The sequence below is a fragment of the Perca fluviatilis genome, chromosome 24 (assembly GCF_010015445.1).
Source record: "Perca fluviatilis chromosome 24, GENO_Pfluv_1.0, whole genome shotgun sequence".
NCBI classification, from domain to species: domain Eukaryota; kingdom Metazoa; phylum Chordata; class Actinopteri; order Perciformes; family Percidae; genus Perca; species Perca fluviatilis.
The window spans coordinates 14017230-14030353 of NC_053135.1; the positions used below are offsets into that span (position 1 = coordinate 14017230).

Genomic DNA, 13124 nt, shown 5'->3' on the forward strand with positions numbered 1-13124 from the left:
CTAGTCTTAAGGACTAATCAATGCACTTTTACTCATTACAGGCCCCTTTCACTCACATTAATACACTTTGAGATCAGACTGCAGGGCCTGGGATTGAGCTGCCAACCTTCTGATTGTTAGGCAAAAGCTTTACCACCTAAGCAATAGCTGCTTTAGGAAGCAGCCCAATCGCCAAAACTCAAAGCCGCAGGCAACATTGAACGGATTTCGGTCTTTATAAATGCTAAATAGGCCACGCCCACATACACCAATCAATATGACACTTCAGATCCTGGTTAATTTTTCGCCCCAAGACCATGTGTATTAATTATGTTGAAATTCTGTCCACCAGGTTTTGTGGTACGTATATATCAAATGTAATGATGATTGGTCAAAACCATTATGGCCAATTTACCAGTTACATCTTTACATTAGGGGCTGTGGAGCAGTTGACATGATCAATAATTCAAAGTAACTAATAATATAGAATTTAATATGTATATTCTTATAACTAACACTGTTGCTAGTTTTATTACTTATAACAAGGTAGCGCTGTCCAATACATTCCAAATATCTTCCTATGGGCGATCTACCTAAGGTCAGTAGTCTGCTACTTCTAGCATTGTTCATTTGGTGAGCATGGGGCCGGCCCCCCAGCATTCATTAATCAAGTGAGCCGATGAAAACATTGTGCATGTTCAACGCGCTTTCAATAATAAGCTGTGGGGCACGAATTTGTTGGGCCCTTAGCCAATAACACATAATAGAATGACCTACGTCAAGACGTTTTTGAAACGTAATTTATGTAGTATGGGCATTGCCAGCCAGCTAATAGCTAGCACAACTGTCAGTTATGTTGGTTTGTTAGCTACTACGCATAGCAAGCCAAATACAGCGAAGCAATATGAATCAAGTTGAAAATGTATTAAAAGTTAAATTTAGTACCTTGCAACAGAAGTTAAATGCACTCGCAATGCTATCAACTAGGGTTGGGTACCGAACCTGGTACTTTTACCGGTACCGACCGAATCACGTCGGTACTACCGAGTATTGGTTCACGTAAAGTCAAACGGTGCCAAATTTCGGTACCTGAGAGTAAGCGCAAGCTTATCTGTTCTCTCTGCATGTTGACAGAGAGCAGAGGTCCGACACACACACGAGCGCAGAGGTGCAGACGGAGCAAACTACGTGGCCTCTGCAGGTTTGTTGAAGTCACAGAGGGCTAGATTTATCAAGCCGTTTGCGCCTGTTTCCAGGCGCTAATTGGTCGAAAAAGACGGACGTAACCGATGCGGGCTATTTACAAACAGGGCGCACTTGGGTAAAATCGCAGATTGTCTGCCACATGAGCGAGAAGAGACAAGTTGCGCTTTCAATATGCGTTCGTGGGAGGGTCGTGGGGAAAGTGGGAGTTCCACCCAAAAAGGTGGGAGGATAAGCGCAAAGTGCACCTAATTATATATTCCGTGGTATTTACAAAGACTGTCAGTAAGACGCGCCTATTCTGCGGGGGAAATTCTCCGCCTCTTAAAAGCAGGTCCAAACCAGCCGCAATCAAGTTTCCTTGTAGACCTTTATGCCGCTGGTGAATTGGCAACAGTAATTTGAGCAAGACGAAGACATAGGCGAGGCTGAAAATATTTTTAACAGAAGAATCACACTTTGTCAGTGAACACAACATCATTTAGCGTCACAGATCAAGCAGCCATGCAATATTAGAGTTACTGGAAGAAATCAAAGATGAAATTGAATCTCCGACTCAGCGTTCACATCCCATTCCAGCAGTTGTTAAACTCCTCGCTACATTACAAATATTGGCATCAGGATCATTTCAAACAGTCATAGCATCAGCAGTGGGAATATCGCAGTCTGCACTCAGCCATATCATAGCACAAGTACCGCTTTGCTACAGCGCAATTTACGGTATAGTGGGCGGAGAAAGACGCTGATTGCCTGATGGGTGTCAGGGTTGATAAATACTACGCAAAATGTGGAAGCATAGCGTGCGCTATTACCGAACTCGCATAAACAGACGCAGTGCAAACTGCGCTAGTGTTAGTAAATTAGGCCCAGAGAGTCATGGCAATGCCGATAAAGTGGTTTCAAGTGTGGTTTTTAAAACCTTCACGCAGACAGCGTTTGCTGCAAAATGATATTAATGGCGGGCCGAAAGCGCTTGCGGTGCTGTTGACGTTACACTTCCTCTGACACGAGTGGGCACAACGGTGGTTTCTGTGTCCTGGGGACTGATTGACAGGCTGAGGATGTAAGGCAAGGCAACTTTACTTCTACAGCACCTTTCAGCAACAAGGCAATTCAAACAGAGCAATTAAAAACAGTCATGATGAAAATAAAACAGGCTAAAACAGAATAATATACAAATACAAGAATAAAAGTAGAATAATTATTCAATTTAATAGGTTGTAGGGACAGGTTAGGGAGGAGAGAGGGAGAGGTTTTATTTTGTTTTTGTTTAATTTCTGTCAGTGTAAAATATTCTAAATAAATAACAATGTTCTAAGTAAATAGGTTTGGAATTATTTTTACAAATAATTTTTTTGTAATTGCAGAGGGAAAGTACCGAAAAAAGTACCGTTGGGTACCGGAACCGAATTCCAGGTACCGGAATCGGTAGTGGTATTGGTTCAGATGCAAAAGGTACCCAACCCTAAATGTCACTGGGGAGTCTATTTTTGCATTATTACAGGGCGTTTTAATTTGGCTATAGGTTAAACCACGGAAAGCAATGGATTTCCTGCTCTGAAATGTTGCTTTGGATGCGTTACTAGTAACAGTTGCAGACCGTAATGATCCTGTAGCCCACTGCTTGATAATTTTGAATTTGTAATGCGATGCTATACCAGTTATGTAAGATCCAATACCTTCTTGATGATGTGATGTCACTCATATCCCTGTCTCCGTGATTTCATGTACGAGGTGCATTTTGTTTGGATTCATTGAGCATGTAGGTTTGTGTGTAGTTTTATTGATGAGTCAGATGCTGCCCATACAGTTTATTGTGCCCCACCAGTCTTTCCATGCCAGAGATGTCACTGCAATTTACTGCTAAGCTCCGCACTTGGTGAAATAAATTAATTGATGGCGACCATCTTTTTTTTCTTCTTTTTTTTAACCAATCTTGCTTATTTATAGTAGAAATGTGTATCTCAGTCCCACAAGGCTGCAAAGCAATTTTGGTGATGATAGGATCAAAATTGTCCTATACATTTTAGGCTTTTCTGTAGAGCACATTGAGCTGCATGTGTGTGAGAATTTTTAAGTCAATCGGACTTACGGCATGAGGGGCATTTCCTTTCCAAAATCGCTTTTTTGATTGTTAATTCTAGCGCCACCATGTGGACGGTTGGGCTCATAGTTCTTGGCAACTGAATGCAAATCATTGGGCCAAGTTTGGTGTTTTTAGCTCATTGCAGCTCACGGCACTTTGAGCTGTGGCGGAAGACGACAAATAATAAATATAGCCGCAAGCGGCAATTCGCGGATTAAAACCCTTTCTGGGCCAACAGAAGGATGCAAATGTACTGCATTTACAGTATATGCCGCTTTTCTAGACTTAGGGGCCCAAGAAGACTTCGACATTGGACTGCCGGGCCCGGATTAGATCCAGCAACCTTCCGATTGGTCGACAACTGCACTTACCTCCTGAGCTACAGCCGCCCCAAGGAAGCAGCCCAACCACCAAAAGTCAAATCAGCAAGCTGCATTGAACATATTCCCAATCACAGTGTAATATTTCAATATGCACTCATTAAAGTGAATTTGACTGGCAAAACAGTTAAAGTCCTTCTGACATTACACAATAATAAAAGTCATAATTTTTCAAAACTAAAAAGTTTTGGATCAATTTTTACTTCTTCCAACCATATGTTAAATTAAGAGTCAATGTAGATTTACATATTGCAATAATATCATCCTACAATGATTCATTGTGAAAACAAAACTTTCTAGATGTTGTGTTGTTACTTTGGCCAGGTCATCATCAAAAAAGCAAATTAGTACATTCATGATTTTGTCCATGTTGATATTAGCTGCTTTATTTACATTTATTAAAAATGTCACATTGTTTAGCTTTTCATATAGCTAGATGTCTAAACTCTGGGACAAGGCTGTTATGTTTAAATAACTGCCATGCTGATTCCAAACAGACAGCTTTGTCAAGGCAGTTTGGGCTTCGGATAGCTTTTACACAGTGGCCATCGTTAATGACAAATCACGTTCCGCTATGAACGTGCACACACATATTGTTTGTATCACGGTCGGTCAGTGAAGGCGCAGTCGCAGTGGTAGCGGTAACTTACTCGTATGACAGAGTGCACGGACCGAAGCTTTGTGACTAGCAAGCACTTTCTTACCGCTGCTGCCGTACAGTATCTTCCTTGAACATGCGCTGCAGAAACAAGCACCCGGCTCCCTCAATTTGAGGCACCAAGTACTAAACGGCTTCCCGTCTCCACCCTTTTCCTCTTGTCCTCTATTCATGCCCAGCGCCATTTGTTTTTAACTACTTTCTCAACTAAAGCTGTATCTACATGCTCCAAGTTTGATAAACTTTGCCTCCATTTTTTTTTTAGCCACGTTACCACGGAGACCACACCGGCACCGCACTCTCACATTTCGGCAAAGACCCGCCCTACTTTGCACCTGATTGGCTAGAACTAGTTTCATTGGTAGGTGGAAGTTCGATGATTGGTTAAATCAAGCGCATCAAAACAAATCCCATGTGGACTTTTTAATGTATTTATTTTTCTAAAATAGTCAAACGCCAGATATCGGGCACCAGGCCCGAGTACTTAAGCCCTGCGTTAGTTAGACCTGCGTTCTTCTCATACGATTGGTAGGTGAAATAAATAGACTCGAAAATAATAAACCGCATGTAAGTTCCCAATTTTTTTTTTTCCTCACGGCCGCACGCTGGAGATCTGGCACGGTGCCGGAATACTTTAAGCCTTGCAGTTACATTTCAAAGTGCAGTTTTGTCTTGTATTTGTCACTGTCTTTCACGATATGTCGCAGCCTTTCGGATATGGTTATTGCGCCAGTTGATATGGCGATGACAATAAAAAAATAAAATAAAAAGATATATTGTGGAGCCCTAAATCGAAAACTTTATGTATTTAGATTTTTAAAATTGATGTATGTGTGTGTGATATAAAAATATATATATATATATATATATATATATATATATATATATATATATATATATATATATATACACACACACAAATATATATATATATATTTTAGGGTGGTACAGTTCACAAAACCCACGGTTCGGTTCGTATCAGGGTTTTAGGGTCATGTTTTTTGGTCTGTACGGTTCTTATTTTTTCTTTTAATCTTTAACACTCCAGAATATACTTCAGCATATGATAAATAGCTAAAATTAGCATATTGAATGCATATTGCACAATGCATGCACACAGTGGCAGTTTTATATATTGTTTTATTACATCATAGGTAACATGAAATCCAAAATGATCCCACACACCAGACTATAAACGACGCTGGCGCATCCTCCAACTCCAGGCAGCCTCTCTCCCACTTGACATTTCTGCATGTGACGTGACCTGCAGCAGCAGCAGCTGCACCACACTCCACTTGAGGAGCACTCGGCTCGGTGCCTCTCAAAATCTGACAAATCTTTTAAACTGACCTTTGTCGATCTGAAATGATTTCTCGCTTAAAATGTTTTCAGAAACACGTTTCGGTAAACTATTTTCGTAAAATACGAGATCGTATTCTGAACGAGCCGCCATTAAAGTCGGTTTTGAAATTAGGGAGCAGCAAGACCCATGTGACGCGTTCGTCCAATCAGCTGTAAGCAATATATATATATAAACTATACATATATATATATACACACACACACACACACACACACACACACACACACACACACACACACACACACACACACACACACACACACACACACACACACACACACACACACACACAGTACAGGCCAAAAGTTTGGACACCTTCTCATTCAATGAGTTTCCTTTATTTTCATGACTATCTACATTGTAGATTCTCACTGAAGGCATCAAAACTATGAATGAACACATATGGAATTATGTACTTAACAAAAAAGTGTGAAATAACTGAAAACATGTCTTATATTCTAGTTTCTTCAAAGTAGCCAACCTTTGCTCTGATTACTGCTTTGCACACTCTTGGCATTCTCTTGATGAGCTTCAAGAGGTAGTCACCTGATATGAAGGAGTTCCCAGAGATGCTTAGCACTTGTTGGCCCTTTTGCCTTCACTCTGCTGTCCAGCTCACCACAAACCATCTTGATTGGGTTCAGATCCAGTGACTGTGGAGGCCAGGTCATCTGGCGCAGCACTCCATCACTCTCCTTCTTGGTCAAATAGCCTATACACAGCCTGGAGGTGTGTTTGGGGTCATTGTCCTGTTGAAAAATAAATGATGGTCCAACTAAACGCCAACCGGATGGGATGGCATGTCGCTGCAGGATGCTGTGGTAGCCATGCTGGTTCAGTATGCCTTCAATTTTGAATGAATCCCCAACAGTGTCACCAGCAAAGCACCCCCACACCATCACACCTCCTCCTCCACGCTTCACAGTGGGAACCAGGCATGTAGAATCCATCCGTTCACCTTTTCTGCGTTGCACAAAGACACGGCAGTTGGAACCAAAGATCTCAAATTTGGACTCATCAGACCAAAGCACAGATGTCCACTGGTCTAATGTCCATTCCTTGTGTTTCTTGGCCCAAACAAATCTCTTCTGCTTGTTGCCTCTCCTTAGCAGTGGTTTCCTAGCAGCTACTTGACCATGAAGTCCTGATCCATGCAGTCTCCTCTTAACAGTTGTTGTCTAGAGATGTGTCTGCTGCTAGAACTGTGTGGCATTCATCTGGTCTCTAATCTGAGCTGCTGTTAACTTGCGATTTCTGAGGCTGGTGACTCGGATGAACTTATCCTCAGCAGCAGAGGTGACTCTTGGTCTTCCTTTCCTGGGGCGGTCCTCATATGAGCCAGTTTCGTTGTAGCGCTTGATGGTTTTTGCGACTGCACTTGGGGACACATTCAAAGTTTTTCGCAATTTTCTGGACTGACTGACCTTCATTTGTTAAAGTAATGATGGCCACTTGTTTCTCTTTACTTAGCTGACTGGTTCTTGCCATAATATGAATTCTAACAAAAAAAGCAAAGGGTGGCTACTTTGAGGAATCTAAAATATAAGACATGTTTTCAGTTATTTGACATTTTTTTGTTAAGTACATAATTTCATATGTGTTCATTCATAGTTTTGATGCCTTCAGTGAGAATCTACAATGTAAATAGTCATGAAAATAAAGGAAACACATTGAATGAGAAGGTGTGTCCAAACCTTTGGCCTGGCCTGGCCTGGCCTGGCCTGTATGTATGTATGGACGTATGTATGTATGTATGTATGTATACATATATATACATATGTATACATATATATACATATGTATACATATACATATATATACATATGCATACATATACATATATATACATATACATACATATACATATATATACATATATATACATATACATATATATATATATATATATATACATATATATATACATATACATATATATACATATACATATATATATACATATATATATATATACATATACATATATACATATATATATATATAAACACACACACACACACACATACATATATACACACACACACACATACATATATACACACACACACACAGTGGGGAGAACAAGTATTTGATACACTACCGATTTTGCAGGTTTTCCCACTTACAAAGCATGTAGAAGTCTGTAATTTGTTATCATAGGTACTCTTCAACTGTGAGTGACGGAATCTAAAACAAAAATCCAGAAAATCACATTGTATGATTTAAGTAATTAATTTTCATTTTTTTTGCATGACTTTAAGCAGAACTTAATATTTGGTACAGAAACCTTTGTTTGCAATTACAGAAATCATACTTTTCCTGTAGTTCTTGACTAGGTTTGCACACACTGCAGCAGGAATTTTGGCCCACTCTTCCATACAGACCTTCTCCAGATCCTTCAGGTTTCGGGGCTGTCGCTGGGCAATACAGACTTTCAGCTCCCTCCAAAGATTTTCTATTGGGTTCAGGTCTGGAGACTGGCTAGGCCACTCCAGGACCTTGAGATGGTTCTTACGGAGCCACTCCTTAGTTGCCCTGGCTGTGTTTTTCAGGTCGTTGTCATGCTGGAAGACCAAGCCACGACCCATCTTAAATGCTCTTACTAAGGGAAGGAGGTTGTTGGCTGAGATCTCGCGATACATGGCCCCATCCATCCTCCCCTCAATACGGTGCAATCGTCCTGTCCCCTTTGCAGAAAAGCATCCCCAAAGAATGATGTTTCCACCTCCATGCTTCACAGTTGGGATGGTGTTTTTGGGGTTGTACTTCCTCCAAACATGGCGAGTGGAGTTTAGACTAAAAAGCTCTATTTTTGTCTTATCAGACCACATGACCTTCTTCTATTCCTCCTCTGTATCATCCAGATGGTCATTGGCAAACTTCAGACAGGCCTGGACATGCGCTGGCTTGAGCAGGGGGACCTTGCGTGCGCTGCAGGATTTTAATCCATGACGGCGTAGTGTGTTACTAATGGTTTTCTTTGAGACTGTTGCCCCAGCTCTCTTCAGGTCATTGACCAGGTCCTGCCCAGCCCGGTCTCATGGAAGTTCGTGTAAATGTGACGTTATTTGAATCTATTGATACGTGTTCACGGAGACGTTTTTGTCGTTTTTTACGTGGTGGACAACACGAAAATGTAAAGTAATGTATTTCAATGGGAAGCATATTTTGTGGCCAAAGCACGAAATGGTAGGGAGTGATATAAAAAGCCGAAAATCCGCGTAGGAAGGTTGGTCGGGGTGGTGGATGGGTCAAACAACACAGGACTTTCACCCGGGCGAGCGGGGATCGCGTCCCGCGAGCGGGGATCGCGTCCCGCGAGCGGGGATCGCGTCCCGCGAGCGGGGATCGCGTCCCGCGTGCGGCGCTTTGTTTCCCGGGGATGGCGTCCCTGCGTGTGGCATTTTGTCCCGCGTGTTACTGTGGCACGTCTCCCGGCGTTTAAGGCGCCCTTTCCCCTTAAGTTTTTTCCTAAACCCAACCTCCGCCATCCCGTTATTGTGGGGCGTCCCCAGCGGGCCGTCTCGCGGGCGCCTCCCGGCTTATGGAGCGTCCTTTTTGGCCGCCTCCCGGCCGCCTCATCCAGCGGGCCGCCTCGCGGGCGCCTCCCGGCTTATGGAGCGACCTCTTCCCCGAGAAAATAACGTGACATTTACACGTAAAAAACGAGAAAAACGTCTCCGTGAACACGTATCAATAGATTAAGAATAACGTGGACATTTACACGAACTGCCGTGAGACCGGGTTGTCCTGCCGTGTAGTTCTGGGCTGATCCCTCACCTTCCTCATGATCATTGATGCCCCACGAGGTGAGATCTTGCATGGAGCCCCAGACCGAGGGAGATTGACCGTCATAATTGCACCAACAGTTGTTGCCTTCTCACCAAGCTGCTTGCCTATTGTCCTATGATAAAAAATTACAGACCTCTACATGCTTTGTAAGTAGGAAAACCTGCAAAATCGTCAGTGTATCAAATACTTGTTCTCCCCACTGTGTGTGTGTGTGTGTATATATATATATATTTTTTTTTAAAGCAATGATTCACCTAAATATTTGCTGTTTAAATGGTACCGCTGACAGCAAAACAGACTGGAAGCAGAAAATACATGTTATGAACTTCTTCACAACTAACATGTGATGTGCATTCTTTTTAGAAAACAATTAGTTTTTAGAAATGTCTCATGATATATTGTGTATTATTCAACTTTTGTTTTTGTTTTGAGTTTATCTCCCATCCTGGAATGCTTTGTGGACTAACCAGACATTCCTCTGCAGCGCTGGGGAGCTTATTCCCCGGAGTCCTTATGTTTTCTTGCCTTGCAGATTTCCTTGGATTGGGGTAGGACCTAAATCGTGGTTGCAGCTGCTACCGTGGTCCTGCTCAACGCCCTGTTACACCCTGCACTGCTACTAATATTATTTCTAGTCATAGTTCTATTATCTTTATTGTTACTATAATTACCACTTTTCATCATACCAACTGCTATAATTATTATGAATCATATTTCTCTATATCTGTATATCTGTATTAATGTCTCTGTGTTCCAACCGCCACCGGCCGCCCACCAAGAGTCAGGGTCTGTCTGAGGTTTCTGCCTGTAAAAGGGACATTTTTCTTCGCTACTGTTGCACCAAATGCTTGCTTGTCGTTTAGTTTAGTTTATTTAGCAGGACAATGTGCAGTTACATTAAAAATATGGCTGCACCAGATTTAGCATTATGCTACTTTCCATCTGTAGTCCTCCACAATTATAATGACAATACAGAGTTAAGTACATGACAAAAACAATATAAATTAAAGCTGCAAGCAGCGATGACGGGCCCCGCTTCTTGCCCCGAGGGGTACTGGCAAATGCAACATCACATGTAGACCACACATTCTAAGTTTCATGTAAATCGCACAACTTTTGCCAAGATAGAACCGTTCATGTTTCCACACCCACCTACAGGAAGTTGTTCCTCCATAACTTGCGCATTGTGTTAGCTATCAAAATTCTTTTGATAACTTTTAGTCACGAGGGTCAACCGAGTCTATATCCAAGTTTTCGTGCAGATTGGACTCACGGCCCAGGAGGAGTTGGACAAAGTATGTTTCCCATATATCGCGATGTGAATAATTAATAAAAAAAATTCTAACAGCGCCATTTAATGGCCGATGCACTATAAATTTGGCGTGGATGCTCAAACCCCTATACGGAACAACTTTGTCATATTTGGTGTCAATCGGGAATAAATCTTGTTAAGATACGCAACTTCCTGTTTCGACAGCCCCCTACAGGAAGTTGGTCCTCTGTAACTTGCGCATTGTGTTAGCTATCAAAATTCTTTTGATATATTTTTGTCATGAGGGTCCACCGAAGTTCCGTGCACATTTTTGTGCAGATGGGACTCCAGCTCTAGGAGGAGTTAAAAAAGTAGGTTTCGCTCAAAGCAAATTAGCTAATTAATAAAAAAAAATTAAAACAGCGCCATCTAAAGGCCAATTGACGACATATTTGGCAAACAGCCTCATTGGCACATGAGGAACAACTTTCTTTTTGTTTTGTGTGCATTGGAATAGCCGTTGGCAAGATATAACCATTCCTGTTTCCACTCCCACCTACAGGAAGATGGTCCTCCATAACGCATTGTTTTAGCTATCAATATTCTTTTGATAACTTTTTGTCACGAGGGTCCTCCGAGTGTATATGCAAGTTTTTGTGCCGATCGGACTCACGTCCCAGGAGTAGTTAGACAAAGTAGGCTTCCCATATGTCAATATTTTGATGATTAAATAAAAAAAATTAAAACAGCCATCTAATGGCCGATTGCAGCCAACTTTGGCACAGTTGCTAAACCGGCCAGGAGGAACATCCTTGTCAAGTTTCGGGGCAATCGGAATAATTGTTGTCAAGATAACGCAACTTCCTGTTTAGATAGTAAGTTGCTATAACTTCCGCATTTTTTCAACTATCAAAATTCTCTGGATAACTTTTCATTATGAGGGTCAACAGATACTTCCTGCAAAGATTCAAGAAGATTGAAGTCACGGCCTAGGACGAGTTCGAAAGAATGTAATATAATTAAATAATAATAAATAATTAAAAATGGCCGCCTTCCGGTTGGGCGGAGCTAACGAATGTAAATGGGAAATATGTCTGCAATGATTAGAGCAATATGGGTATTAAATCTGGTGAAGATCGGAGCAACTATGTCCAAGTTAAGGCCTTCTACGCATTAGGGGGCGCTATGGAGCCCGCTTACAGGTATGGGCCAAATCGCTGTACAGTCTCGCAAAGCCCCCAGGTGTTTATGTGGGCGCCAATTTTTGTGAGTTTTCGTATATATTGAGGCCGTCAAAAATGTGCCCAAGGGCTAAAACCAATTAGGGGGCGCTATAGAGCAACCGTACCACTCCCAAGCCTAAATGTGAATTAAGATGAAAGAGTTTAATATTCTGCACATGGCTGCAAAAGTTGGAGAGTTTTCGTGCATCCTAAAGTCCTCAAACAAGTGTTCGTATAATGAAGATTTTTGCACGAAAACCAAGATTTTGGAAATTTTTGAATTTTGTAATTTTTTCTAAAAATAGCTCCATGGAGTTCAAGATGAGACCTATGTTCCCTCAAAAGTTGGTATATTAACTTCTTACTTTTTTCGGAATTAAGGCGCACGTTAGGGGGCGCTATGGAGACCCCTGGCAACACCCGAGGCCAAGCACTACAGAACTTTGCAATTTTCACCAGTTGTGACAGGTGTGCAAATTTTTGTGAGTTTTCGTGCATGCTAACGCCCTCAAAAATGCGACAAAGGACTCGGAAAAATAATAATCGTTGGGGCCTTGCACTTTCGTGCTCGGGCCCTAATAACATGTTTATACAACAAAGGCAGTTAAAACAATGTAAATAGACTATTTGCACCGAAGGTGCAATACACAGATATACACAACAATGGAATAAAAAGCGTTAGTGAGAGCAGGTCTAAAAGGAAATATTTAACTGCCCGCGAGAAGCTTTTAAAATTTGTCGTCTGCTAGTTTGTTTTAAATACTTGAAGGCTATATGTCACTGTTCTTTTTTGTAATGTTAATAGTTAATAGTTTGTTTCTTTTATTTATTACTTGAAAACCTACATGCCACTTTGTTTTTTTTGTAATGTTCAAATGTTTATAATAAAAGGAGTGTATGTTGAAGTGCATAGGATGTATTGTTTTGGTTTTACAGACAGACAGACAGACACACAGACACAGACACAGACACACACATACACACCAGTGTTGTCCAGATAGGCAGCTTCATGGTCAGCAATCTCTGGCAGCATGTCTTTGGCCTTCCCCAGTCTCAGATGATTCTCACCTGACACTGTTACAGAACGCACACACACCTTAGCTCGCTGCATGGCCACCTAGGACACAGAATAAAACGGAATTGAACTCTTAAGTGTTTCATTTTACTAAAGACCCTACGTACAGTATA

General features: G+C 41.5%; 1 protein-coding gene across 1 annotated transcript in view; it reads right to left on the minus strand.

Moving 5' to 3' along the window:
• gtf3c3 (general transcription factor IIIC, polypeptide 3) overlaps nt 1–13124 on the minus strand; it is a 77218-nt gene that overhangs the window by 6965 nt on the left and 57129 nt on the right. Inside the window, exon 11 of the mRNA XM_039793131.1 lies at nt 12921–13053. Coding sequence (XP_039649065.1) covers nt 12921–13053 — 133 coding nt within the window. The remainder of the gene's footprint in view (nt 1–12920; nt 13054–13124) is intronic.